Source organism: Pseudophryne corroboree, chromosome 11 (genome assembly GCF_028390025.1).
Source record: "Pseudophryne corroboree isolate aPseCor3 chromosome 11, aPseCor3.hap2, whole genome shotgun sequence".
Taxonomy (NCBI): Eukaryota; Metazoa; Chordata; class Amphibia; order Anura; family Myobatrachidae; genus Pseudophryne; species Pseudophryne corroboree.
In genome coordinates, this window is record NC_086454.1 from 206,762,074 (window position 1) to 206,790,055 (window position 27,982).

A 27,982-nucleotide genomic window follows, 5' to 3' on the forward strand; every position below is an offset into this window, starting at 1 on the left:
TTTATCCAGAAGCCTATATTCAGTAAGTAGAAAGATGGGGGTAAATTTACTAAGGTGGGAGATTTTTAGAACTGGTGATGTTGCCCATGGCAACCAATCAGATTCTTCTTACCATTTTTCTAGCTGCTTCTAGCAGATAATAGATATAATCTGGTTGCTATGGGCAACATCACCAGTTCTAAAAAATCTCCCACCTTAGTAAATTTACCCCATGGTGTCATTTAGGCATCGATATGATGATGCAAAAAAGCCTGTTTGACTAGAAATATCCATAGCATATGAGGAGGTGCGATTTTGTCATTTAGATAGCATCTGGATGGGGAGTTGAGACTTCGAAGATGTATCAAGACTACTGAAGATTGGTTGCAAGTCCGCTTCTATGTATTTCTATGGGCAGCTACTCTACTCTTTAGCAAGCTTGATACATCTCCTCCTTGATTCCCTGAAGGTTCAGGTTCTGTGTCTTTGGGCACGATTCAGTTCGATGATAGTTAAATAACGCCGGTAATTAGCTCCCAGAGCTATTCAATGCAGCGCTCTGGTAAATCGGAGAATGCCCGTTCGCGCAGATTAAACAGGATATCTTGTTGAGAGAACCGGCATTCTCCGACTTAAGTGGCCGACACGACTGTCTCCGCCTCACTAAGGGCAGAAATCAGTATCGCGCCGGCACGTTTGTCTGATTTCTCCTTGCACCCCTCCTTGGGTGCAAGAAGGAATCCTGTCAGGTGTCACAGGGCACTGTATTAAATAGCATCGGGAGCTAATTCCTGGCGCTATTCAACTGTCATCGAATTGAATCGTGGGGGGGGGCTCGGGTTTATTGGTCTTCAGAGACAGAGAATTTAATTCCAGACATTTTTGCAGCATGTACTGCATTGCATAGCATCTTGTAGCTCAGTGGAATGTAGCATTAATGGCCTAATTCAGAGATGATCGCTGTGGTGCGAAATTGCACAGCGGCCGTTTATCTGTCTGCGCATGCACTACATTGTACACACGTGATCCTGTGACAGAATTGTGCGAACATTTTGATCGCTAGGCGTACGCATGGTGATAGACAGGAGACGGACATTTGTGGGTGGTAACTACCCATTTTCTGGGAGTATCAGGAAAAACACTGGAGTTCCCAAGCATTTTCAGGGCGGGTGTGTGATGTCTGCTCCGTCCCAGATCGGCCTGTTTGTATCGCATTGTGGGAGTAAGTCCTGGGCTACGCACAGAATGGTGGTGATTTGCTAATGGATTTGCAGATATACCGTCTGGCAAAGTTTTTGTGCAGCATAGGCAAGCATTCGCACACTTGCACGGAGTGGGTTTTCACTCTCAATGGGCGGCGGCATCTGCGAGGAGTGATCAGTTCTGAATTAGGGCCGAAGTTCCTTACAGCATCCTTCCATTGATTGGTAAGCGTGTTTACCTAGATAGGATGCTCAGTCGGCGCTATGGTGGGTCCACTGACGTTTTGGTTAAGGGTGTGTATACAGATTTAGTTTTGTGTGTGTGTAGCTAGGAAAGGTCACTGAAAGGGAATTCTAGTACATGGAAGGTTGTGTGTGTGTGTGTGTTCCTCCCCCTCCCCTCCCCCCAAAGCAAGTAGCGTGAACACTGTTTAAGTTGGATATATAACGTATTTAAGATAGAGAAAAATATATATATATTTATTTTAATGTCCTAAGTGGATGCTGGGGACTCCGTAAGGACCATGGGGAATAGCGGCTCCGCAGGAGACTGGGCACATCTAAGAAAGATTTAGGACTACCTGGTGTACACTGGCTCCTCCCTCTATGCCCCTCCTCCAGACCTCAGTTAGAATTCTGTGCCCGGCCGAGCTGGTTGCACACTAGGGGCTCTCCTGAGCTCTTAGAAAAGAAAGTATATTTTAGGTTTTTTATTTTCAGTGAGATCTGCTGGCAACAGACTCACTGCTACGAGGGACTTAGGGGAGAGAAGCGAACCTACCTGCTTGCAGCTAGCTTGGGCTTCTTAGGCTACTGGACACCATTAGCTCCAGAGGGATCGAACACAGGCCCAGCCTCGGTCGTCCGGTCCCGGAGCTGCGCCGCCGTCCGCCTTGCAGAGCCAGAAGCAAGAAGAACGTCCAGAAAATCGGCGGCTGAAGACTTCGGTCTTCATTAAGGTAGCGCACAGCACTGCAGCTGTGCGCCATTGCTCCCCATGCACACCACATACTCCGGTCACTGATGGGTGCTGGGGGGGGGGGGGGCGCCCTGGGCTGCAATAAGATTGCCTTACATTGGCAAAAAAAACCCACATAATATAGTCAGTAGGACTATATATGTGTAAAATCCCCTTCCAAAAATATCCTTAAGAAAGCGGGAGAAGCCCGCCGAGAAAGGGGCGGGGCTATCTCCCTCAGCACACTGGCGCCATTTTCCTCTCACAGCTCCGCTGGAAGGACGCTCCCAAGGCTCTCCCCTGCAGTTTCCAGGCTTAATAGGGTAAAAAAGAGAGGGGGGGCACTAAATTTAGGCGCAAACTGTGTAATTATAGCAGCTATAGGGGAAAAATCACTGTGTGTAGTGTGAATCCCTGCATTATATAGCGCTCTGGTGTGTGCTGGCATACTCTCTCTCTGTCTCCCCAAAGGACTTTGTGGGGTCCTGTCCTCAGTCAGAGCATTCCCTGTGTGTGTGCGGTGTGTCGGTACGGCTGTGTCGACATGTTTGATGAGGAGGCTTATGTGGAGGCGGAGCAGGTGCCGATAAATGTGATGTCACCCCCTGCGGGGCCGACACCTGAATGGATGGACATGTGGAAGGAATTACGTGACGGTGTCAACTCCTTACATAAAAGGTTTGACGACATAGCAGATGTGGGACAGCCGGCTTCTCAGCTCGTGCCTGCCCAGGCGTCTCAAAAGCCATCAGGGGCTCTAAAACTCCCGCTACCTCAGATGGCAGACACAGATGTCGACACGGATACTGACTCCAGTGTTGACGACGATGAGACTAGTGTACACTTCAATAGAGCCACCCGTTACATGATTACGGCAATGAAAAATGTGTTGCACATTTCTGATATTACCCCAGGTACCACAAAAAAGGGTATTATGTTTGGGGAGAAAAAACTACCAGTGGTTTTCCCCCCATCTGATGAATTAAATGAAGTGTGTGAAGAAGCGTGGGCTTCCCCCGATAAGAAACTGGTAATTTCTAAAAAGTTACTAATGGCGTACCCTTTCCCGCCAGAGGATAGGTCACGTTGGGAGACATCCCCTAGGGTGGATAAAGCGCTCACACGTCTGTCAAAGAAGGTGGCACTACCGTCTCCGGACACGGCCGCCCTAAAGGAGCCTTCTGATAGGAAGCAGGAGGCTATCCTGAAGTCTGTTTATACACACTCAGGCATTATACGGAGACCAGCTATTGCTTCAGCATGGATGTGCAGTGCTGCAGCTGCGTGGTCAGATTCCCTGTCGGAAAATATTGATAACCTAGACAGGGACGTTATATTGCTAACCATAGAGCATACTAAAGACGCAGTCTTATACATGAGATGCACAGAGGGATATTTGCCGGCTGGCATCTAGAATAAATGCAATATCCATTTCTGCCAGGAGGGTATTATGGACTCGGCAGTGGACAGGCGATGCAGATTCTAAAAGGCACATGGAAGTTTTGCCTTACAAGGGTGAGGAGTTGTTTGGGGATGGTCTCTCGGACCTAGTTTCCACATCAACTGCTGGGAAGTCGAAATTTTTACCCCATGTTCCCTCACAGCCAAAGAAAGCACCGTATTATCAGGTACAGTCCTTTCGGCCCCAGAAAGGCAAGCGGGTTAGAGGCGCGTCCTTTCTGCCCAGAGGCAGAGGTAGAGGTAGAGGAAAAAAGCTGCAACATAGTCAGTTCCCAGGAACAAAAGTCCTCCCCCGCTTCCTCTAAGTCCACCGCATGACGCTGGGGCTCCACAGGCGGAGCCAGGTGCGGTGGGGGCCCGTCTCAAGAACTTCAGTGATCAGTGGGCTCGCTCACGGGTGGATCCCTGGATTCTACAAGTGGTATCTCAGGGGTACAAGCTGGAATTCGAGACGTCTCCCCCTCGCCGTTTCCTCAAATCTGCCTTGCTAACAACTCCCTCAGACAGGGAGGCAGTGCTAGAGGCAATTCACAAGCTGTATTCTCAGCAGGTGATAGTCAAGGTACCCCTCCTTCAACAAGGAAGGGGTTACTATTCCACAATGTTTGTGGTACCGAAACCGGACGGTTCGGTGAGACCCATTTGAAATTTTAAATCCTTGAACACTTATATAAGAAGGTTCAAGTTCAAGATGGAATCGCTCAGGGCGCTTATTTCAAGCCTGGAGGAAGGGGATTACATGGTATCACTGGACATCAAGGATGCTTTCCTGCATGTCCCCATTTGCCCTCCTCACCAGGAGTACCTCAGATTTGTGGTACAGGACTGTCATTAGCAATTCCAGACGTTGCCGTTTGGTCTGTCCACGGCACCGAGGGTATTTACCAAGGTAATTGCCGAAATGATGATTCTCCTTCGAAAAAAGGGAGTTTTAATTATCCCGTACTTGGACGATCTCCTTATAAAGGCGAGGTCCAGGGAGCAGTTGTTGATCGGGGTAGCACTATCTCGGGAGGTGCTACAACAGCACGGTTGGATTCTGAATATTCCAAAGTCACAGCTGGTTCCTACGACACGTCTACTGTTCCTGGGGATGGTTCTGGATACAGACCAGAAAAAAGTGTTTCTCCCAGAGGAGAAAGCCAAGGAGCTGTCATCTCTAGTCAGAGGCCTCCTGAAACCAAAACAGGTGTCGGTGCATCACTGCACGTGAGTCCTGGGGAAAATGGTAGCTTCCTACGAAGCAATTCCATTCGGCAGGTTCCATGCAAGGATCTTTCAGTGGGATCTGTTGGACAAGTGGTCCGGATCGCATCTTCAGATGCATCGGCTGATAACCCTGTCTCCAAGGACCAGGGTGTCTCTGCTGTGGTGGCTGCAGAGTGCTCATCTTCTAGATGGCCGCAGATTCGGCATACAGGACTGGGTCCTGGTGACCACGGATGCCAGCCTTCGAGGCTGGGGGGCAGTCACACAGGGAAGAAACTTCCAAGGACTATGGGCAAGCCAGGAGATTTCCCTACACAAATATTCTGGAACTAAGAGCCATTTACAATGCCCTAAGTCAGGCAAGACCCCTGCTTCAAAACCAGCCGGTACTGATCCAGTCAGACAACATCACGGCGGTCGCCCAAGTAAACCGACAGGGCGGCACAAGAAGCAGGATGGCGATGGCAGAAGCCACAAGGATTCTCCGATGGGCGGAAAATCACGTGTTAGCACTGGCAGCAGTGTTCATTCCGGGAGTGGACAACTGGGAAGCAGACTTCCTCAGCAGGCACGACCTCCACCCGGGAGAGTGGGGACTTCATCCAGAAGTCTTCCAGCTAATTGCAAACCGTTGGGATCGGCCACAGGTGGACATGATGGTGTCCCGCCTCAACAAAAAGCTAGAAATATATTGCGCCAGGTAGAGGGACCCTCAGGCGATAGCTGTGGACGCTCTAGTGACACCGTGAGTGTACCAGTCGGTTTGTGTTCCCTCCTCTTCCTCTAATACCCAAGGTACTGAGGATAATAAGAAGAAGGGTAAGAACTATACTCATTGTTCCGGATTGGCCAAGAAGAGCTTGGTACCCAGAACTTCAAGAAATGATCTCAGAAGACCCATGGCCTCTGCCGCTCAGACAGGACCTGCTGCAGCAGGGGCCCTGTCTGTTCCAAGACTTACCGCGGCTGCGTTTGACGGCATGGCGGTTGAACACCGGATCCTAAAGGAAAAGGGCATTCCGGAGGAAGTCATTCCTACGCTGATTAAAGCCAGGAAGGATGTGACCGCAAAACATTATCACCGTATATGGCAAAAATATGTTGCGTGGTGTGAGGCCAGGAAGGCCCCAACGGAGGAATTTCAGCTGGGTCGATTTCTGCACTTCCTACAGTCGGGGATGACTATGGGCCTCAAATTGGGCTCCATTAAGGTCCAGATTTCGGCTCTGTCGATTTTCTTCCAAAAAGAACTGGCTTCACTGCCTGAAGTTCAGACTTTTGTTAAAGGAGTGCTACATATTTTCCTCCTTTTGTGCCTCCTGTGGCACCTTGGGATCTCAACGTGGTGTTGGATTTCCTAAAGTCGCATTGGTTTGAGCCACTTAAAACCGTGGATTTGAAATATCTCACGTGGAAAGTGGTCATGCTGTTGGCCTTGGCTTCGGCCAGGCGTGTGTCAGAATTGGCGGCTTTGTCATGTAAAAGCCCTTTTCTGATTTTCCATATGGATAGGGCGGAATTGAGGACTCGTTCCCAATTCCTTCCTAAGGTGGTATCAGCTTTTCATTTGAACCAACCTATTGTGGTGCCTGCGGCTACTAAGGACTTGGAGGATTCCAAGTTGCTGGACGTAGTCAGGGCCCTAAAAATGTATGTTTCCAGGACAGCTAGTGTCAGAAAAACTGAATCGCTATTTATCCTGTTTGCACCCAACAAGCTGGGTGCTCCTGCTTCAAAGCAGACTATTGCTCGCTGGATCTGTAGCACGATTCAGCTTGCACACTCTGCGGCTGGACTGCCGCATCCTAGATCAGTAAAAGCCCATTCCACAAGGAAGGTGGGCTCTTCTTGGGCGGCTGCCCGGGGTGTCTCGGCTTTACAACTTTGCCGAGCAGCTACTTGGTCGGGGTCAAACACATTTGCAAAATTCTACAAGTTTGATACCCTGGCTGAGGAGGACCTAGAGTTCGCTCATTCGGTGCTGCAGAGTCATCCGCACTCTCCCGCCCATTTGGGAGCTTTGGTATAATCCCCATGGTCCTTACGGAGTCCCCAGCATCCACTTAGGACGTTAGAGAAAATAAGATTTTACTCACCGGTAAATCTATTTCTCGTAGTCCGTAGTGGATGCTGGGCGCCCATCCCAAGTGCGAATTGTCTGCAATACTTGTATATAGTTATTGTTTAACTAAAGGGTTATTGTTGAGAGCCATCTGTTGAGAGGCTCAGTTGTTATTCATACTGTTTTCTGGGTATAGTATCACGAGTTGTACGGTGTGATTGGTGTGGCTGGTATGAGTCTTACCCGGGATTCAAAATCCTTCCTTATTATGTCAGCTCTTCCCGACACAGTTTCCTAACTGAGGTCTGGAGGAGGGGCATAGAGGGAGGAGCCATTGCACACAAGGTAGTCCTAAATTTTTCTTAGATGTGCCCAGTCTCCTGCGGAGCCGCTATTCCCCATGGTCCTTACGGAGTCCCCAGCATCCACTACGGACTACGAGAAATAGATTTACCGGTGAGTAAAATCTTATTTTTTCTTTTAGTTCGTTTAAAATGGAAGGGGAAATGGCAGAAGCCATTGAAGATTCGGAGTCCTTTATGAAAAGGAAGGAAACAAAAACCTATCAGAGACGTCGAGATGGAGGTGGAGATGAAGATGGCTGTGTTATAATGCAAAGTCAGGCTGAAGTTGGTGATGTTAATAGCAATGTTCAAATGGTTATGATGGAACAGCTTGATCCGACAATCCTGCAGATGAAAACTGAGGTACTGGAAGGTGTAGTTCCCCAAGATGGAGATTCTACTGTGGATGATACACAGATTATAACTTTGCAAGTTGTTAATATGGAGGAACAGCCAATTAACCTGGGAGAACTTCAACTTGTCCAGGTGCCTGTAGCTGTTCCTGTTTCTGCTACATCTGTTGGGGAGCTTCATGCAGTTTATGAGAATGAGGTGTCCAAAGAAGGCCTTCCAGAAGGAGAGCCTATGATCTGTCACACATTGCCTCTCCCAGAGGGCTTCCAGGTTGTTAAGGTTGGGGCAAATGGTGAAGTGGAAACATTAGAACAAGCAGAACTTCACTCACCAGAAGAATCTACCTGGCAGAAGGATCCAGATTATGCACCACCTGTCAAGAAGATGAAAAAGACAAAAAAAAGTAAACTACGCTACACAGAAGAAGGGAAGGACGTAGATGTGTCTGTTTATGACTTTGAAGAGGAACAGCATGAAGGATTGCTTTCTGATGTTAATGCAGAAAAAGTGGTTGGAAACATGAAGCCTCCAAAACCAACAAAAATTAAAAAGAAAGGTACATTGTATGTGTCTCGCGTGTTTATAGCCATTTTATTTTAGAACTCCTGATGTCCAGATTTTTACCCACTAGTAAAAGGGCCTAATTCAGACTTGATTGCAGCAACAAAATTGTTCTCTACTTGGCAAAACCATGTGCACTGCAGGTGAGGCAGCGTATAACGTGCAGAGAGAGTTATATTTCGGTGGGTTATTTTGTTTCTGTGCAGGATAAATACTGGCTGCTTTATTTTTACACTGCAATTTAGATTTCAGTTTGAACACACCCCACCGAAATCTAACTCTCTGCACATGTTATATCTGCCTCACCTGCAGTGCACATGGTTTTAGCTATTAAAGAACAGTTTTGCTGCTGCGATCAGGTCTGAATTAGGCTCCAAGATTGCTTTTCATGTTTAAGCGTGTAGTTGCACAGTGATGTCTCTTATTTGGTTATCTTGTGTGTTTTTTTTCTTTTTTTTCTTTTTACCTATTGGGATGGCATATAGATTTTTACAGGAGGATAGCAAAATATGTTTCACACACATGAACTGTTCCTGTGTACAGTACCAAAGGTCTGTAGATTCACAAGGTATATATTCTACCGTACTGGACTTTGTAGTGCAGCAGAATACTACTTGTCTGTAGACAAGGATGTAAATATAGTGCCCTCTTACTGCACATGGATTTATTTTTCATTGATATTTTCACAAATGCAAATTATTACCCGTTATTTATATAGCGCACACACATACTGCAGTGCTTAATCTATTACAGTAGGCTTCTTTAAATGGTTTATGGCTGAGTCATGCAACTGTAACTATAATTACTTTTGTTTTCAAATTAGGTGTAAAGAAGACTTTCCAATGTGAGCTTTGTAGTTACACTTGTCCCAGACGTTCAAACCTTGATCGTCATATGAAGAGTCACACTGATGAACGACCTCACAAATGCCACCTTTGTGGTAGAGCTTTTAGAACTGTTACCTTGCTTAGGAATCACCTCAATACTCACACAGGTTAGTGTTTGACTTGTGAATTTTAAAAAATCCCATTTTAAATAAAAATCTAATGTTTAAAAAAAAAAAAAAAATCCCATTTAAATTTATGGATTTTATATTTTTAGTGTACGGAGTATTAACTTTAATATTTTGACATTTGTTTAAAAATTATTTTAGTGGACACTGAAACAATGGAGAAAGTATTTAATCCATAGACTTCCTTTAGTTAGTGCTGAGAGTACATTTGCTTGGCTATCATTGCCAACGAAGGGGCTCTCTTTCCTCAATACAAACAATAAATAAACACTACAGCCAGACAGCTGCTCTAGGAACATCTGAAGCCGCCCGGCAAAGTGTGAATGATGAGCCGATGATTCCAGAGTGGGCTAGGTCCTTGGCTCAAGCTATTTGGGGTTTACACGAAGAGACTGCCAAACTGAGGTAAGTGAGACTCCCTTTTTTGTACCCAATCAGATCCTTCACCAAGTACTGAGTCTGTCAGGCCATAACATTGGAAATAGTTTTTCCAAAGTGTCTGCTTCCATGGATAAAACCTTTGCATCCACAGGTACTGCAGCTACCAAAAAACGGTTGTTTCAGACTCTGGTGGCTTTTCCAGGTGGTTCAGCTATTTGAGGACGAAGAGTAGTGCTGGAGGGACGGAGCATGAAGCTTCTGGTCTCCTCCCCAGGCATAGCTGCAGCATTTGTTTCTGCCTGGATGCTGCATAGAATGCTGAAGCAGTTTTTCTCCAACTCTCTTCTGGATCCTGCAGGCTACAATCATTGGTTTTGCAGCTTCTTTTCAGCTAGTCTTCTGATACTACGCCATCCTGGAGAGACTATGTGGTGTTTTCTCTTACATCCTAGAGGATGCTGGGGTCCACATTAGTACCATGGGGTATAGATGGGTCCACTAGGAGCCACTGACACTTTAAGAGTTTGAGAGTGTGGGCTGGCTCCTCCCTCTATGCCCCTCCTACCAGGCCCAGTTTAGAAAATGTCCCCGGAGGAGCCAGTCACAGCTAGAGGAACGTTTTATTATTTTTCTAAGTGTTAGTTAGACACGGAGGCTTTTGGCAACAGCCTCCCTGCTTCGTGTGACTAAGGGGAGGGGAGTAGTGTCCGTTCTAAGGGGTTTTGAGCCACTATCTCCGCTGACAGAACATTAGCTCCAGAGGGTGCTGATCGTTAGCCGCCCCAGGCGACTGCTTACTCCCGCAGCATGCCGCCACCCCCTTACAACAAAGCCAGAAGATTTCGGTGGCAAGCGGGGAGCTGGTGTTAAGACAGCGGCAACAGGGTCAGAGCGCAGTACTAACTGCGCTCCGAGGCTCAGCGGTACATAATGCGGCGCTGTGAAGGGCTGATACCCTACACTGGCCAGCAAGCCTTTCAGGGACCCCGGGTGCACTGCCAGCAGAAATCCTCAGGCCAGTATAATCTAATGAAGAGTGGGAAGCAGCGCCATGTTCAGGGGGCAGAGCTTCTCCTCAGAGCGGACCCAGCAGTGTTAAGCGCTATTTCTCGGACGTCCTAGTGGATGCTGGGAACTCCGTAAGGACCATGGGGAATAGCGGCTCCGCAGGAGACAGGGCACATCTAAAGAAAGCTTTAGGATCACCTGGTGTGCACTGGCTCCTCCCCCTATGACCCTCCTCCAAGCCTCAGTTAGATTTTCTGTGCCCGACGAGAAGGGTGCACACTAGGGGCTCTCCTGAGCTCTTTGTGAAAGTTTTAGTTTAGGTTTATTATTTTCAGTGAGACCTGCTGGCAACAGGCTCACTGCATCGAGGGACTAAGGGGAGAAGAAGCGAACTCACCTGCGTGCAGAGTGGATTGGGCTTCTTAGGCTACTGGACATTAGCTCCAGAGGGACGATCACAGGTTCAGCCTGGATGGGTCACCGGAGCCGCGCCGCCGGCCCCCTTACAGAGCCAGAAGAGCGAAGAGGTCCGGAAAAATCGGCGGCAGAAGACTTTCCTGTCTTCAGATAAAGGTAGGCGCACAGCACCGCAGCTGTGCGCCATTGCTCTCAGCACACTTCACACTCCGGTCACTGAGGGTGCAGGGCGCTGGGGGGGCAGCGCCCTGAGACGCAATAAATCGATAGAAAACCTTTTATGGCTAAAATAAATGCATCACATATAACTCCTGGGCTATATGGATGCATTTAACCCCTGCCAAAACATACAAGAAAACGGATGATAGGCTCCGCCCCTTTCTCGGCGTCCTTATCTCCTCAGCACACTGGCGCCATTTTCCCTCACAGCTCAGTTGGAGGGAAGCTCCCTGGCTCTCCCCTGCAGTCACTACACTACAGAAAGGGGTTAAAAAAGAGAGGGGGGCACAAATTAGGCGCAGTATAAACAATACAGCAGCTATAAAGGGAAAAACACTTATATAAGGTTATCCCTGTATATATATATATATATAGCGCTCTGGTGTGTGCTGGCAAACTCTCCCTCTGTCTCCCCAAAGGGCTAGTGGGGTCCTGTCCTCTTTCAGAGCATTCCCTGTGTGTGTGCTGTGTGTCGGTACGTTTGTGTCGACATGTATGAGGAGAAAAATGATGAGGAGACGGAGTAGAGTGTCTGTAATAGTGTTGTCACCCCCTGGGGGGTCGACACCTGAGTGGATGTACTGTTGAAATTGCGTGACAGTGTCAGCTTTGTATAAAAGACAGTGGTTGACATGAGACAGCCGGCTACTCAGCTTGTGCATGTCCAGACGTCTCATACAGGGGCTCTAAAGCGCCCGTTACCTCAGATACAGACGCCGACACGGATACTGACTCCTGTGTCGACGGTGAAGAGACAGCCGTGATTTCCAATAGGGCCACACATTGCATGATTGAGGCAATGGAAAAAGTTTACACTCTTCTGATAATATAAATACCACCAAAAAAAGGGGTATTATGTTTGGTGAGGAAAAACTTCCTGTAGTTTTCCTGAATCTGAGAAATAAAATGAGGTGTGTGATGATGCGTGGGTTTCCCCCCGATAACAATTGATAATTTCTAAAAAGTTATTGGCAGTATACCTTTTCCCGCCAGAGGTTAGGGTGCGTTGGGAAACACCCCCTAGGGGGGATAAGGCGCTCACACGCTTGTAAGAACAAGGGCTCTACCCTCTCTGGAGATGGCCGCCCTTAGGGATCCTGCTGATAGAAAGCAGGAGGGTATCCTAAAATGTATTTACACACATACTGGTGTTATACTGCGACCAGCAATCGCCTCAGCCTGGATGTGCAGTGCTGGGTTGGCGTGGTCGGATTCCCTGACTGGAAATTTGAAATCCTAGATAAGGACAGTATATTATTGCCTATAGAGCAATTAAAAGATGCATTTCTATATACAGGTTGAGTATCCCTTATCCAAAATGCTTGGGACCAGAGGTATTTTGGATATCGGATTTTTCCGTATTTTGGAATAATTGCATACCATAATGAGATATCATGGTGATTGGACCTAAATGTAAGCACAGAATACATTTATGTTTTATATACACCTTATACACACAGCCTGAAGGTCATTTTAGCCAATATTTTTTATAACTTTGTGCATTAAACAAAGTGTGTCTATATTCACACAAATCATTTATGTTTCATATACACCTTATATACACAGTCTGAAGGTCATTTAATACAATAGTTTTAATAACTGTGTGTATTAAACAAAGTTTGTGTACATTGAGCCATCAAAAAACAAAGGTTTCACTATCTCACTCTCACTCAAAAAAGTCCGTATTTCGGAATATTCCGTATTTCGGATATTTGGATATGGGATACTCAACCTGTATATGCATGATGCACAGCGGAATATTTGCCGACTGGCATCAAGTATAAGTGCGTTGTCCAATTATACCAGTAAAGTGGTCAGGTGATGCGGATTCCAAACGGCATTTGGAAGTATTGCCTTAACAAAAAAGGGGATGTACCCCAGGTCGCCTCTCAAAATAAGACGCCGTATTATCAGGCGCAGTCCTGGTTGGCAAGCGGACAAAAGGGTTCCTCTTTTCTGCTCGTGACAGAGGGAGAGGAAAATGGCTGCAGAGATCAGCCAGTTCCAAGGAACAGAAACTCTTTTCCGCCTCTGCCAAGCCCTCAGTATGACGCTAGGGCTTTACAAGTTCAGGCACGGTGGGGTCCCGTTCTCAATGAATTTCAGTGCGCAGTGGGCTCACTCGCAAGTAGACCCCTGGATCCTTCAGGTAATATTTCAGGGGTACAAATTGGAATTCGAGACGTATCCCCCTCGCCGTTTCCAAAGGTCTGTTTTACCGACCTCTCCCGCTGACAGGGAGGCAGTTTTGGAAGCCATTCACAAGCTGTATTCCCAGCAGGTGATAATCAAGATACCCCTCCTGCAACAGGGAACGGGGTATTATTCCACACTATTGTGGTACCGAAGCCAGACGGCTCGGTGAGACCGATTTTAAAATCTAAAATCTTTGAACACTTGCATACAGAGGTTCAAATTCAAAATTGAGTCACTCAGAGCAGTGATTGCAAACCTGGAAGAAGGGGACTACATGATGTCTCGGGACATCAAGGATGCTTACCTTCATGTCAAAATTTACCCTTCTCACCAAGGGTATTTCAGGTTATGGTACAGAACTGTCACTATCAGTTCGGACGCTGCCGTAGGGATGGTCCACGGCACCCCGGGTCTTTACCAAGGTAATGGCCGAAATGATATCCCTTCGAAGGAAGGAAATTTTAGTTATCCCTTACTTGGACGATTCCCTGATAAGGGTAAGATCCAGGGAACACTTGGAAGTCGGTGTAGCACTATCTCAGGTAGTGTTGCGGCAGCACGATTGGATTCTCAATATTCCAAAATCGCAGCTGGTTCCGACGACTTGTCTTCTGTTCCTAGGGATGATCCTGGACACAGTCCAGAAAGAAGGTGTTTCTCCCGGAGGAGAAAGCCAGGGAGTTATCCGAGCTAGTCAGGAACAAGGGTTCTGGGTAAAAATGGTGGCTTCCTACGAAGCAATCCCATTCGGCAGATTCCACGCAAGACTTTCCAGTGGAACCTACTGGACAAATGGTCCGGGTCGCATCTTCAGATGCTTCAGCGGATAACCCTGTCACCGGGGACAAGGGTATCCCTCCTGTGGTGGTTGCAGAGTGCTCATCTTCTAGAGGGCCGCAGATTCGGCATTCGGGACTGGGTCCTGGTGGCCACGGATGCCAGCCTGCGAGGCTGGGGAGCAGTCACACAGGGAAGGAATTTCCAGGGCTTATGGTCAAGCCTGGAGACATCTCTTCATATAAACATTCTGGAACTAAGGGCCATTTACAATGCCCTAAGTCAAGCGAAACCCCTGCTTCAGGGTCAGGCGGTATTGATCCAATCGGACAACATCACGTCAGTCGCCCACGTAAACAGACAGGGCGGCAGGGGGGCAATGGCAGAAGCTGCAAGGATTCTTCGCTGGGCGGAAGATCATATGATAGCACTGTCAGCAGTGTTCATTCCGGGAGTGGACAACTGGGAAGCAGACTTCCTCAGCAGACACGATCTACACCCGGGAGAGTGGGGACTTCATCCAGAAGTCTTCCACATGATAGTGAACCGTTGGGAAAAACCAAAGGTGGATATGATGGCGTCCCGCCTCAACAAAAAACTGGACAGGTATTGCGCCAGGTCAAGAGACCCTCAGGCAATAGCTGTGGACGCTCTGGTAACACCGTGGGTGTTCCAGTCAGTGTATGTGTTCCCTCCTCTGCCTTCTCATACCAAAAGTACTGAGAATTATACGGCAAAGGGGAGTAAGAACGATAGTCGTGGCTCCGGATTGGCCAAGAAGAACTTGGTATCCGGAACTTCAAGAGATGCTCACGGACGAACCGTGGCCTCTGCCTCTAAGAAAGGACCTGCTCCAGCAGGGGCCTTGTTTGTTCCAAGACTTACCGCGCCTGCGTTTGACGGCTTGGTGGTTGAACGCCGGATCCTGAAGGAAAAAGGCATTCCAGATGAAGTCATCCCTACCCTGGTCAAGGCCAGGAAGGACGTAACCGCAAAACATTATCACCGCATTTGGCGAAAATATGTTGCGTGGTGGGAGGCCAAGAAGGCCCCTACAGAGAAATTTCAACTGGGTCGTTTCCTCCATTTCCTGCAAACAGGACTGTCTATGGGCCTAAAATTAGGGTCCATTAAGGTTCAATTTTCGGCCCTGTCGATTTTCTTCCAAAAGGAACTGGCTTCAGTGCCTGAAGTTCAGACATTTGTAAAAGGGGTACTGCATATACAGCCTCCTTTTGTGCCTCCAGTGGCACCTTGGGATCTCAATGTTGTGTTGAGTTTCCTAAAGTCACATTGGTTTGAACCACTCACCACTGTGGACTTAAAATATCTCACATGGAAGGTGACGATGCTGTTAGCCCTGGCTTCAGCCAGGCGTGTGTCAGAATTGGCGGCTTTATCATATAAAAGCCCTTATTTAATATTTCATTCTGACAGGGCAGAATTGAGTACTTGTCCTCAATTTCTACCTAAGGTGGTTTCTGCATTTCACATGAAGCAACCTATTGTGGTACCTGCGGCTACTAAGGACTTGGAGGATTCCAAGTTGCTTGACGTGGTCAGGGCCCTGTAAATATGTTTCCAGGACGGCTGGAGTCAGAAAATCTGACTCGCTGTTTATCCTGTATGCACCCAACAAACTGGGTGCTCCTGCTTCTAAGCAGACGATTGCTCGTTGGATTTGTAGTACAATTCAGCTTGCACATTCTGTGGCAGGCCTGCCACAGCCAAAAATCTTAAAATGCCCACTCCACAAGGAAGGTGGGCTCATCTTGGGCAGCTGCCCGAGGGGTCTCGGCTTTACAACTTTGCCGAGCAGTTACTTGGTCAGGAGCAAATACGTTTGTAAAATTCTACAAATTTGATACCCTGGCTGAGGAGGACCTGGAGTTCTCTCATTCGGTGCTGCAGAGTCATCCGCACTCTCCCGCCCGTTTGGGAGCTTTGGTATAATCCCCATGGTCCTTACGGAGTTCCCAGCATCCACTAGGACGTCAGAGAAAATAAGAATTTACTTACCGATAATTCTATTTCTCGTAGTCCGTAGTGGATGCTGGGCGCCCATCCCAAGTGCGGATTGTCTGCAATACTGGTACATAATTATTGTTACCAAAAAATTTGGGTTATTGTTGTAGTGAGCCATCTTTTATAGAGGCTTCTCTATTATCATGCTGTTAACTGGGTTCAGATCACAAGTTGTACAGTGTGATTGGTGTGGCTGGTATGAGTCTTACCCGGGATTCAAAATCCTTCCTTATTGTGTACGCTCGTCCGGGCACAGTATCCTAACTGAGGCTTGGAGGAGGGTCATAGGGGGAGGAGCCAGTGCACACCAGGTGATCCTAAAGCTTTCTTTAGATGTGCCCTGTCTCCTGCGGAGCCGCTATTCCCCATGGTCCTTACGGAGTTCCCAGCATCCACTACGGACTACGAGAAATAGAATTATCGGTAAGTAAATTCTTATTTTCTCTGACGTCCTAGTGGATGCTGGGAACTCCGTAAGGACCATGGGGAATAGCGGCTCCGCAGGAGACTGGGCACAACTAAAAGAAAGCTTTTAGACTACCTGGTGTGCACTGGCTGCTCCCACTATGACCCTCCTCCAGACCTCAGTTAGATTTTTGTGCCCGGCCGAGCTGGATGCACACTAGGGGCTCTCCTGAGCTCCTAGAAAGAAAGTATATTTTAGGTTTTTTATTTTACAGTGAGACCTGCTGGCAACAGGCTCACTGCAACGAGGGACTAAGGGGAGAAGAAGCGAACCTACCTGCTTGCAGCTAGCTTGGGCTTCTTAGGCTACTGGACACCATTAGCTCCAGAGGGATCGACCGCAGGACCCGTCCTTGGTGTTCGTTCCCGGAGCCGCGCCGCCGTCCCCCTTACAGAGCCAGAAGCAAGAAGAGGTCCGGAAAATCGGCGGCAGAAGACTTCAGTCTTCACCAAGGTAGCGCACAGCACTGCAGCTGTGCGCCATTGCTCCTCATGTACACCTCACACTCCGGTCACTGATGGGTGCAGGGCGCTGGGGGGGGGGGGGGGGGGCGCCCTGAGGACAATATAAATACCTTGGCTGGCAAAATAATCACAATATATAGTCCCAGAGGCTATATATGTGATAAATACCCCTGCCAGAATCCATAAAAAAGCGGGAGAAAAGTCAGCCGAAAAAGGGGCGGAGCTATCTCCCTCAGCACACTGGTGCCATTTCTCCCTCACAGCTCCGCTGGAAGGAAGCTCCCTGGCTCTCCCCTGCAGTCTGAAACTACAGAAGGGTAAAAAAGAGAGGGGGTGCACTAAATTTAGGCGCAGTATAAAAATTATAGCAGCTTATAAGGGGATATAATTCAGTTAGTCCCTGTATTATATAGCGCTCTGGTGTGTGCTGGCATACTCTCTCTCTGTCTCCCCAAAGGGCTTTGTGGGGTCCTGTCCTCTGTTAGAGCATTCCCTGTGTGTGTGCGGTGTGTCGGTACGGCTGTGTCGACATGTTTGATGAGGAGGCTTATGTGGAGGCAGAGCAGATGCCTATAAATGTGATGTCACCCCCTGCGGGGCAGACACCTGAGAGGATGGATTTATGGAAGGAATTACGTGCAAGTGTCGACTCCTTACATAAAAAATTTGACGACATGCCAAATGCGGGACAGCCGGCTTCTCAGCTCGTGCCTGCCGAGACGCCTCAAAGACCATCAGGGGCTCTAAAGCGCCCGCTACCTCAGATGGCAGACACAGATGTCGACACGGATACTGATACCAGTGTCGACGACGAAGAGTCTAATTTAATGTCCACTAGGGCCATTCGTTGCATGATTGAGGCAATGAAAGAGGTATTACACATTTCTGATATAAACCCAGGTACCACAAAAAAGGGTATTATGTTTGGGGAGAAAAAACTACCAATAGTTTTTCCCCCATTTGAAGAATTAAATGAAGTGTGTGAAGAAGCGTGGGCTTCCCCCGATAAAAAATTGGTAATTTCTAAAAAGTTACTAATGGCGTACCCTTTCCCGCCAGAGGATAGGTCACGTTGGGAAACACCCCCTGGGGTGGATAAAGCGCTCACACGTTTGTCAAAGAAGGTGGCACTACCGTCTCCGGATACGGCCGCCCTAAAGGAGCCTGCTGATAGAAAGCAGGAGGCGATCCTGAAGTCTGTATATACACACTCAGGCATTATACTTAGACCAGCTATTGCTTCAGCATGGATGTGCAGTGCTGCAGCAGCGTGGTCAGATTCCCTGTCGGAAAATATTGACACCCTAGACAGGGACACTATTCTGCTAACCATAGAGCATATAAAAGACCCAGTCTTATACATGAGAGATGCACAGAGGGAGATCTGCCGGCTGGCATCTAAAATAAGTGCATTATTTATTTCTGCTAGGAGAGGCTTATGGACTCGGCAGTGGACAGGGGATGCAGATTCGAAAAGGCACATGGAAGTTTTGCCTTATAAGGGTGAGGAGTTATTCGGGGATGGTCTCTCAGACCTAGTTTCCACAGCAACAGCTGGGAAGTCAGCATTTTTGCCCCATGTTCCCTCACAGCCTAAGAAAGCGCCGTATTATCAGGTACAGTCCTTTCGACCCCAGAAAAACAGGTGGGGAAAAGGCGGGTCCTTTCTGTCCAGAGGCAGAGGTAGGGGAAAAAGGCTGCAACAAACAGCAGGTTCCCAGGAACAAGAGTCCTCCCCCGCTTCTTCCAAGTCCGCCGCATGACGGTGGGGCTCCTCAGGCGGAGCCAGGTACGGTGGGGTGCCGCCTCAAAAATTTCAGCGATCAGTGGGCTCGCTCACAGGTGGATCCCTGGATCCTTCAAGTAGTATCTCAGGGGTACAAGCTGGAATTCGAGGCGTCTTCCCCCCGCCGTTTCCTCAAATCTGCCTTGCCGACCACTCCCTCTGCCAGGGAGGCTGTGCTAGAGGCAATTCACAAGCTGTATTCCCAGCAGGTGATAGTCAAGGTGCCCCTACTTCAACAAGGACGGGGTTACTATTCCACACTGTTTGTGGTACCGAAACCGGACGATTCGGTGAGACCCATTTTAAATTTGAAATCCTTGAACACATACATAAAAAAATTCAAGTTCAAGATGGAATCGCTCAGGGCGGTTATTGCAAGCCTGGACGAGGGGGATTACATGGTATCCCTGAACATAAAGGATGCTTACCTGCATGTCCCCATTTACCATCCTCACCAGGAGTACCTCAGATTTGTGGTACAGGATTGCCATTACCAATTCCAGACACTGCCGTTTGGACTGTCCACGGCTCCAAGGGTGTTTACAAAGGTAATGGCAGAAATGATGATACTCCTTCGAAAAAAGGGAGTTTTAATTATCCCGTACTTGGACGATCTCCTTATAAAGGCGAGGTCCAAGGAGCAGTTGTTGTTCGGGGTAGCACTATCTCGGGAAGTGCTACAACAGCACGGATGGATTCTAAACATTCCAAAGTCACAGCTGGTTCCTACCACACGCCTACTGTTCCTGGGGATGGTTCTGGACACAGAACAGAAAAAAGTGTTTCTCCCGCAGGAGAAAGCCAAGGAGCTGTCATCTCTAGTCAGAGACCTCCTGAAACCAAAACAGGTATCTGTGCATCACTGCACACGAGTCCTGGGAAAAACGAAGCAATTCCATTCGGCAGGTTCCATGCAAGAACCTTTCAGTGGGACCTCTTGGACAAGTGGTCGGGATCGCATCTTCAGATGCATCGACTGATACCCTGGTCCTTGGAGACAGGGTTATCTCTACTGTGGTGGCTGCAGAGTGCCCATCTTCAAGAGGGCCGCAGATTCGGCATACAGGACTGGGTCCTGGTGACCACGGATGCCAGCCTTCGAGGCTGGGGAGCAGTCACACAGGGAAGAAATTTCCAAGGACTTTGGTCAAGTCAGGAGTCGTCCCTACACATAAATATTCTGGAACTCTGGAACTGAGGGGCATTTACAATGCCCTAAGTCAGGCAAGGCCCTGCTTCAAAACCAGCCGGTGCTGATCCAATCAGACAACATCACGGCAGTCGCCCATGTAAACCGACAGGGCGGCACAAGAAGCAGGATGGCGATGGCAGAAGCCACAAGGATTCTCCGATGGGCGGAAAATCACGTGTTAGCACTGTCAGCAGTGTTCATTCCGGGAGTGGACAACTGGGAAGCAGACTTCCTCAGCAGACACGACCTACACCCAGGAGAGTGGAGACTTCATCCAGAAGTCTTCCAACAGATGGTAAACTGTTGGGAAAGGCCACAGGTGGACATGATGGCGTCCCGCCTAAACAAAAAGTTAGAGAGATATTGCGCCAGGTCAAGGGACCCTCAGGCAATAGCTGTGGACGCTCTAGTGACACCGTGGGTGTACCAGTCGGTTTATGTGTTCCCTCCTCTGCCTCTCATACCAAAGGTACTGAGAATAATAAGAAGACGAGGAGTAAGAACGATACTCGTGGTTCCGGATTGGCCAAGACGAGCTTGGTACCCAGAACTTCAAGAAATGATATCAGAGGACCCATGGCCTCTACCGCTCAGACAGGATCTGCTACAGCAGGGGCCCTGTCTGTTCCAAGACTTACCACGGCTGCGTTTGATGGCATGGCGGTTGAACACCGGATCCTAAAGGAAAAGGGCATTCCGGATGAAGTCATTCCTACGCTGATTAAAGCCATGAAAGAAGTAACCGCAAACCATTATCACCGTATTTGGCGAAAATATGTTGCGTGGTGCGAGTCCAGGAAGGCCCCAACAGAGGAGTTTCAGCTGGGTCGATTTCTGCACTTCCTACAGTCAGGAGTGACTATGGGCCTAAAATTGGGTTCCATTAAGGTCCAGATTTCGGCTCTGTCGATTTTCTTCCAGAAAGAACTGGCTTCACTGCCTGAAGTTCAGACATTTTGTAAAGGGAGTGCTGCATATTCAGCCGCCTTTTGTGCCTCCAGTGGCACCTTGGGATCTCAACGTGGTGTTGAGTTTCCTAAAATCACATTGGTTTGAGCCACTTAAAACCGTGGATCTAAAATATCTCACGTGGAAAGTGGTCATGTTGTTGGCCTTGGCTTCGGCCAGGCGTGTGTCAGAATTGGCGGCTTTGTTATGTAAAAGCCCTTATCTGATTTTCCATATGGATAGGGCAGAATTGAGGACTCGTCCCCAATTTCTCCCTAAGGTGGTATCAGCTTTTCACTTGAACCAACCTATTGTAGTGCCTGCGGCTACTAGGGACTTGGAAGATTCCAAGTTACTGGACGTAGTCAGGGCCTTGAAAATTTATGTTTCCAGGACGGCTGGAGTCAGGAAAACTCGCAGTTGGTTCCTACAGCTCATCTGCCTCTCCTAGGCATGATCCTAGACACAGACCAGAAAAGGGTTTATCTCCCGATAGAGAGAGCTCAGGAGCTCATGACACTGATCAGGAATCTATTTAAAACCAAAACAGGTGTCAGTGCATCACTGCACTCGAGTCCTGGGAAGGATGGTGGCATCATACGAGGCCATCCCCTTAGGCAGGTTCCATGCGAGGACCTTCCAATGGGACTTACTGGACAAGTGGTCCGGATCACATCTTCAGATGCATCGGTTAATCACCCTATCCCCCAGGGCCAGGGTGTCTCTCCTGTGGTGGCTGCAGAGTGCTCACCTTCTCGTGGGCCGCAGATTCGGCATTCAGGACTGGGTCCTTGTGACCACGGATGCAAGCCTCCGAGGGTGGGGGGCAGTTACACAGGGAAGAAATTTCCAAGGTCTGTGGTCAAGTCAACAGACTTGCCTTCACATCAATATCCTGGAACTAAGGGCCATATACAACGCCCTAAGTCAAGCGGAGATCCTGCTTCGCGACCAACCGGTTCTGATCCAGTCAGACCGCAGGGGCTCATGTAAACCGCCAAGGCGGCACAAGGAGCAGGGTGGCGAGGGTAGAAGCCACCAGAATTCTTCGATGGGCGGAGAATCAAGTAAGCGCACTGTCAGCAGTGTTCATTCCGGGAGTGGACAACTGGGAAGCAGACTTCCTCAGCAGGCACGACCTCCACCCGGGAGAGTGGGGACTTCATCAGGAAGTCTTCACGCAGTTTGTAAATTGATGGGAACTGCCTCAGGTGGACTAGATGGCGTCCCACCTCAATAAAAAGCTAAAAAAGGTTTTACGCCGGGTCAAGGGACCCTCAGGCGATAGCTGTGGTCGCACTAGTAACACCGTGGGTGTTCCGGTCGGTCTATGTATTCCCTCCTCTAACTCTTATACCCAAGGGCTGAGAATTGTAATAAAAGGAGGAGTGAGAACACTATTCTTTGCTCCGGATTGGCCAAGAAGGACTCGGTACCCGGAACTGCAAGAAATGCTCTCAGAGGACCCATGGCCTCTGCCTCTCAGACAGGACATGTTGCAACAGGGGCCCTGTCTGTTCCAAGACTTACCGCGGCTGCATTTGACGGCATGGCGGTTGAACGCCGGATCCTATCGGAAAAGGGCATTCCGGATGCAGTTGTTCCTACGCTGATAAAAGCTAGGAGGGCCGTGACAGCAAGACTTTTTCACTGTATATGGCGAAAATAGGTTGCTTGGTGTGAGGCCGGGAAGGCCCTACAGAGGAATTCCAGCGTGGTCGATTCCTGCACTTCCTACAGTCAGGAGTGACTATGGGCCTAAAATTAGGATCCATAAAGGTCAAGATTTCGGCCCTATCCATTTTTTCTCAAAAAAACTGGCTTCACTGCCTGAAGTTCAGACGACGTTACGGGGATGCTGCATATTCAGCCTCCTTTTGTGCCACCAGTGGCACCTTGGGATCTTAACGTTGTGTTGGATTCCTGAAATCCCACTGGTTTGAGCCACTTAAGACCGTGGAGCTAAAATATCTCACGTGGAAAGTGGTCATGCTTTTGGCCTTAGCTTCGGCTAGGCGTGTGTCAGAATTGGCGGCTTTGTCATTTAAAAGCCCCTATCTGATCTTCCATATGGAAAGGGCAAAATTGAGGACTCGTCCCCAATTTCTCCCTAAGGTGGTATCATCGTTTCATTTGAACCAACCTATTGTGGTGCCTGCGGCTACTAGGGACTTGGAGGATTCCAAGTTGCTGGACGTAGTCCGGGCTTTGAAAATTTGTGTTTCCAAAACGGCGGGAGTCGGAAAGTCTGACTCACTGTTTATTCTGTATGCAGCCAACAAGGTTGGCGCTCCTGCTTCGAAGCAGACTATTGCTCGCTGGATCTGTAGCACGATTCAGCTGGCTCACTCTGCGGCTGGATTGCCGCATCCTGGAATCGGTAAAAGCCCATTCCACAAGGAAGGTGGGCTCTTCTTGGGCGGCTGCCCGAGGGGTCTCGGCTTTACAGCTTTGCTGAGCTGCTGCTTGGTCGGGTTCAAAACACGTTGGCTAAGTTCTACAAGTTTGATGCCCTGGCTGAGGAGGACCTTGAGTTTGCTCATGCGGTGCTGCAGAGTCATCCGCACTCTCCCGCCCGTTTGGGAGCTTTGGTATAATCCCCATGGTCCTTACGGAGTTCCCAGCATCCACTAGGACGTCAGAGAAAATAAGAATTTACTCACCGGTAATTCTATTTCTCGTAGTCCGTAGTGGATGCTGGGCGCCCGTCCCAAGTGCGGACTCTCTGCAATACATGTATATAGTTATTGCTTAACTAAAGGGTTATTGTTATGAGCCATCCGTTAAATGAGGCTCAGTTGATGTTCATACTGTTAACTGGGTATGGGTATCACAAGTTGTACAGTGTGATTGGTGTGGCTGGTATGAGTCTTACCCTGGATTCCAAATCCTTTCCTTGTTGTGTCAGCTCTTCCGGGCACAGTTTCCCTAACTGAGGTCTGGAGGAGGGGATAGAGGGAGGAGCCAGTGCACACCAGATAGTACCTAATCTTTCTTTTAGAGTGCCTAGTCTCCTGCGGAGCCCGTCTATTCCCCATGGTCCTTACGGAGTTCCCAGCATCCACTACGGACTACGATAAATAGAATTACCGGTGAGTAAATTCTTATTATAATCCATACAGCGTGACGCCGGCACCCTGGATGCCCCCTAGGGCTTGCTTACTCTGGTGCCCTCCATCTGGGTTTGGCAACCCCCATATGTAGATCAAAAAATGAGGCGGCACTCAGAAATTTGTTGAAAAGCAAACAGGTGTGTATTAAAATCATCACATCAACGTTTCGGGGAACAAATCGACTTCATTTTATATATGTATATATATATGTATATATATATATATATATATATATATATATATATTTATTTATTTACACTTATTGGAGTTCCTGGTGTCCCGGCATACCAAGGATGCGTACCTCCACATTCCCATTTGGTCGCCGCATCAAGCTTACGTTAGGTTTGCACTGTTAGAAGATCACTATCCATTTCAGGCACTGCTATTCGGTCTCTCCACAGCACTGAGGATTTTCACCATGGTGATGGCAGAGATGATGGCTCTCCTCCGCAAGCAGGGGGTGAACATAATTCCGTATCTGGACGACCTGCTGATCAAGAGATCATCCAGGGAGAAGTTAAGATCCATTGCTCTCACAACGTATCTGCTGAAGGAACACGGTTGGATCCTGATCACTCCAAAGCCTCACCTGGAGCAGACAAGGAGGCTGTCTTTCCTGGGAATGATCCTCGACACAGAGGTGCAGAGGGTGTTTCTACTGGCGGAGAAAGTGTTGGTGGTTCAAACAATGGTCTGGGATGTCTTGAAGCCGGCCCGGGTATCTGTTCATCAGTGCATCCGCCTTCTGGGGAAGATGGTTGCCTCCTACGAGGCTCTGCAGTACGGAAGATTTCATGCTCTGTCCTTTCAACTGGTTCTCTTGGACCAGTGGTCGGGATCTCACCTACATATGCACCAGTGGATAAGTCTGTCGCCGAAAGCAAGGATTTCGCTCCTCTGGTGGCTGCAACTTCCTCACCTTCTGGAGGGCCGCAGGTTCTGAGTTCAGGATTGGATCCTTCTAACCACGGATGCAAGTCTAAGAGGTTGGGGAGCTGTCGGTCAAGGGGAAACCTTCCAAGGAAGGTGGTCAAGTCAAGAATCCCTTCTTCCGATAAACATTCTGGAGCTAAGAGCCGTATACAACGGCCTTCTTCAAGCGGCACACCTTTTACAGGATCGGGCTGTTCAGGTGCAGTCGGACAACATAACAGTGGCCTACATAAACAGACAATGCAGCCCTGCTCTTCGTTCCGCCTTGTCAGAGGTGACCAGAATCCTCCTCAGGTCAGAAAGGCACGCTGTAGCGATGTCCGCAACTCTACATTCCTGGAGTAGACAACAGGGAAGCTGACTTCCTCAGCAGACACGATCTGCATCCAGGAGAGGGTTCTCCACCCGGAGGTGTTCGAGGAGGTAACCGGTTGGTGGGGTGGGGTTCCTCACATAGACATGATGGCCTCCCGCCTCAACAAGAAGCAGCGGAGCTACTGTTCCAGGTCGAGAGACATGCAGGCAGTGGCGGTGGACGCACTGGTAACGCCGTGGGTGTTCACGTCAGTGTATGTGTTCCCTCCACTTCCTCTTATACCAAAAGTTCTTCAACTGGTAAGAAGTACAAAGGTTCTGGCAATCCTCATTGCTCCAGCCCGGCTAAGGAGGGCTTGGTACGTGGATCTTCTGGAAGACCCAAGGCCCTTACCTCTTCGGGAGGATCTGCTGCTGCAGGAGCTGTTCGCTTATCCCTGATACAGGCTAGGAAGGGGGTAACGTCTAAACATTACCATCGCGTTTGGAAAAAGTATGTGTCTTGGTGTGAATACAAGAAGTTTCCTGCTGTGGAGTTTCAACTTGGTTGGTTTCTCCTCTTCCTGCAAGCGTGTGTGGATATGGGCCTACGTTCGGGATCCATAAAGGTCTAGATTTTGGCTTTATCCATTTTCTTCCAGAAACAATTGGCTGCCCTTCCTGAGGTTCAGACCTTTTTGAAAGGGGTTCTGCACATCCAGCCTCCCTTTGTGGTGCCGACGGCACCCTGGGATCTTAAAGTGGTGTTGCAGTTCCTGCGATCGGATTGGTTTGAGCCCTTACAGGAGCCTGAGGTCAAATTTCTCATGTGGAAGGCTGTCACTTTGTTGGCCTTAGCTTCTGCTCGACGTGTGAATTGGGTGCTTTGTCCTGTAAAAGTCCCTACTTAATCTTCCATGAAGATAGAGCTGAGATCAGGACGCGTCAGCAGCTTCTTCCAAAATTTGTGTCTGCTTTTCAGATCAACCAACCTATCTCTCCCGTTCTTGGCGCTTTGGTACATCCCAATGGTATTAATGTGGACCCCAGCATCCTCTAGGACGTAAGAGAAAATAGGATTTTAATTACCTACCTGTAAATCCTTTTCTTGTAGCCCGTAGAGGATGCTGGGCGCTCGCCCAGCGCTTCGTTATCATGCAGCGGATATTTGATTTTAGTATTGCTTTGTTCTTAAGTACTGCTTTTATTTACTGGGTTTAGTAATGGTTTAGCTGTTGCTGAGTTTTCGGGATAGTTAGCCTGGTTTGCCTTGTTTGTGTGAGCTCTAGTGAATCTGTGTATTTCCTTCTCTCGAAGTATGCCAGTCTCCTCGGGCACAGTTTCTAGACTGAGTCTGGTAGGAGGGGCATAGAGGGAGGAACCAGCCCATACTATTAAACTCTTAAAGTGCCAGTGGCTCCTAGTGGACCCGTCTAAACCCCATGGTACTAATGTGGAGCACAGCATCCTCTACGGACTACGAGAAAAGGATTTACCGATAGGTAATTAAAATCCTATTTTCTCCCTCACACCCTGACCCATGATTGTCTGATCAGGCAGATGGAGGCTGTGGAGTCGTTCAGAGTCCTGCTGACTGCAGAGCGAATACAAAAAATGGCTGCGGAACACTGATAAGAGGAGTCCAAGCCCAGCCTCTGTCTCTCCCCAGAGTACAGTAGGCGGTGTGGCTCAAGCCTCCTGCTAAAACAAGCTAGTGTGAACACTAGCTGCTGCAGTAACATGCTTTCGCGTGTGACGTAGCTACTTAGAACTTGCTTCCTCCCACCACTGGAAGCAAGTTCTAAGTAGGAACGTTGGAAATCTTTGTCCTCCTGCCAACTGTGATTTGTCATGTCTTGGTATACCCCATTGTTCCAGTGTCAACCAATGGACTACTAGTAAAGCATTTACCATAAGTGATTAACCAAAACTTACATTGTTAGCCCTATTCCAGCTTTATCACCCCGCAATGTTGGTCAAGTGTCAGGAGGGTGTGAGTAAAGAGACATAAAATGTGATGTTATGTATACTGCACAGAGAGGATGTAATTGGATAGGGAAGCACTGAAGGTTATGTGGGTGGGTCTGGAATTTGATACTTGTCTGAAGAGGTGAGTTTTCAGGGAACATCTAAAGGTTTGGAGACTAGAGGCAATTCTTATTGTGCGTGGTAGGGCATTCCACAGAGTGGGTGAATCCCGGATAAAGTCCTGTAATTTTTGAGTGTGAACAAGTAATGCGTATGGATGAGAGACGTAGATCTTGTACAGAGTGGAGAGGTCGGGTAGGGAGATATTTTGAGATGAGTGAATAGATGTATGTTGGTGCAGTTTGGTTAATAGCCTTGTATGTCGGTAAAAGTATTTTATATTTAATACGGTAGAATACTGGTAACCAATGGAGGGACTGACAGAGCGGATCTGCAGACGATGAACGTCTAGCGAGGAAGATTAGCATCGCAGCTGCATTCAAAATGTATTGTAGTGGTGAGAGCCTATGTTTGGGAAGACCAGTCAGGAGACTATTACAATAATCAATGTGAGAGATAATAGGATTTTAATACCAACCGGTAAATCCTTTTCTTAGTCCGTAGAGGATGCTGGGGACACTTCAAGAACCATG

At 48.4% G+C, this 27,982-nt stretch overlaps 1 protein-coding gene across 2 annotated transcripts in view; it reads left to right on the forward strand.

Moving 5' to 3' along the window:
• The window catches only part of CTCF (CCCTC-binding factor), a 336,867-nt gene that overhangs the window by 76,868 nt on the left and 232,017 nt on the right, over positions 1 to 27,982 (forward strand). For both annotated transcript variants that reach the window (XM_063945251.1, XM_063945250.1), the window contains exons 2-3: positions 7,356 to 8,125; positions 8,954 to 9,124. In XM_063945251.1, coding sequence (XP_063801321.1) covers positions 7,366 to 8,125; positions 8,954 to 9,124 — 931 coding nt within the window. In that variant the 5' untranslated portion in view covers positions 7,356 to 7,365. The remainder of the gene's footprint in view (positions 1 to 7,355; positions 8,126 to 8,953; positions 9,125 to 27,982) is intronic.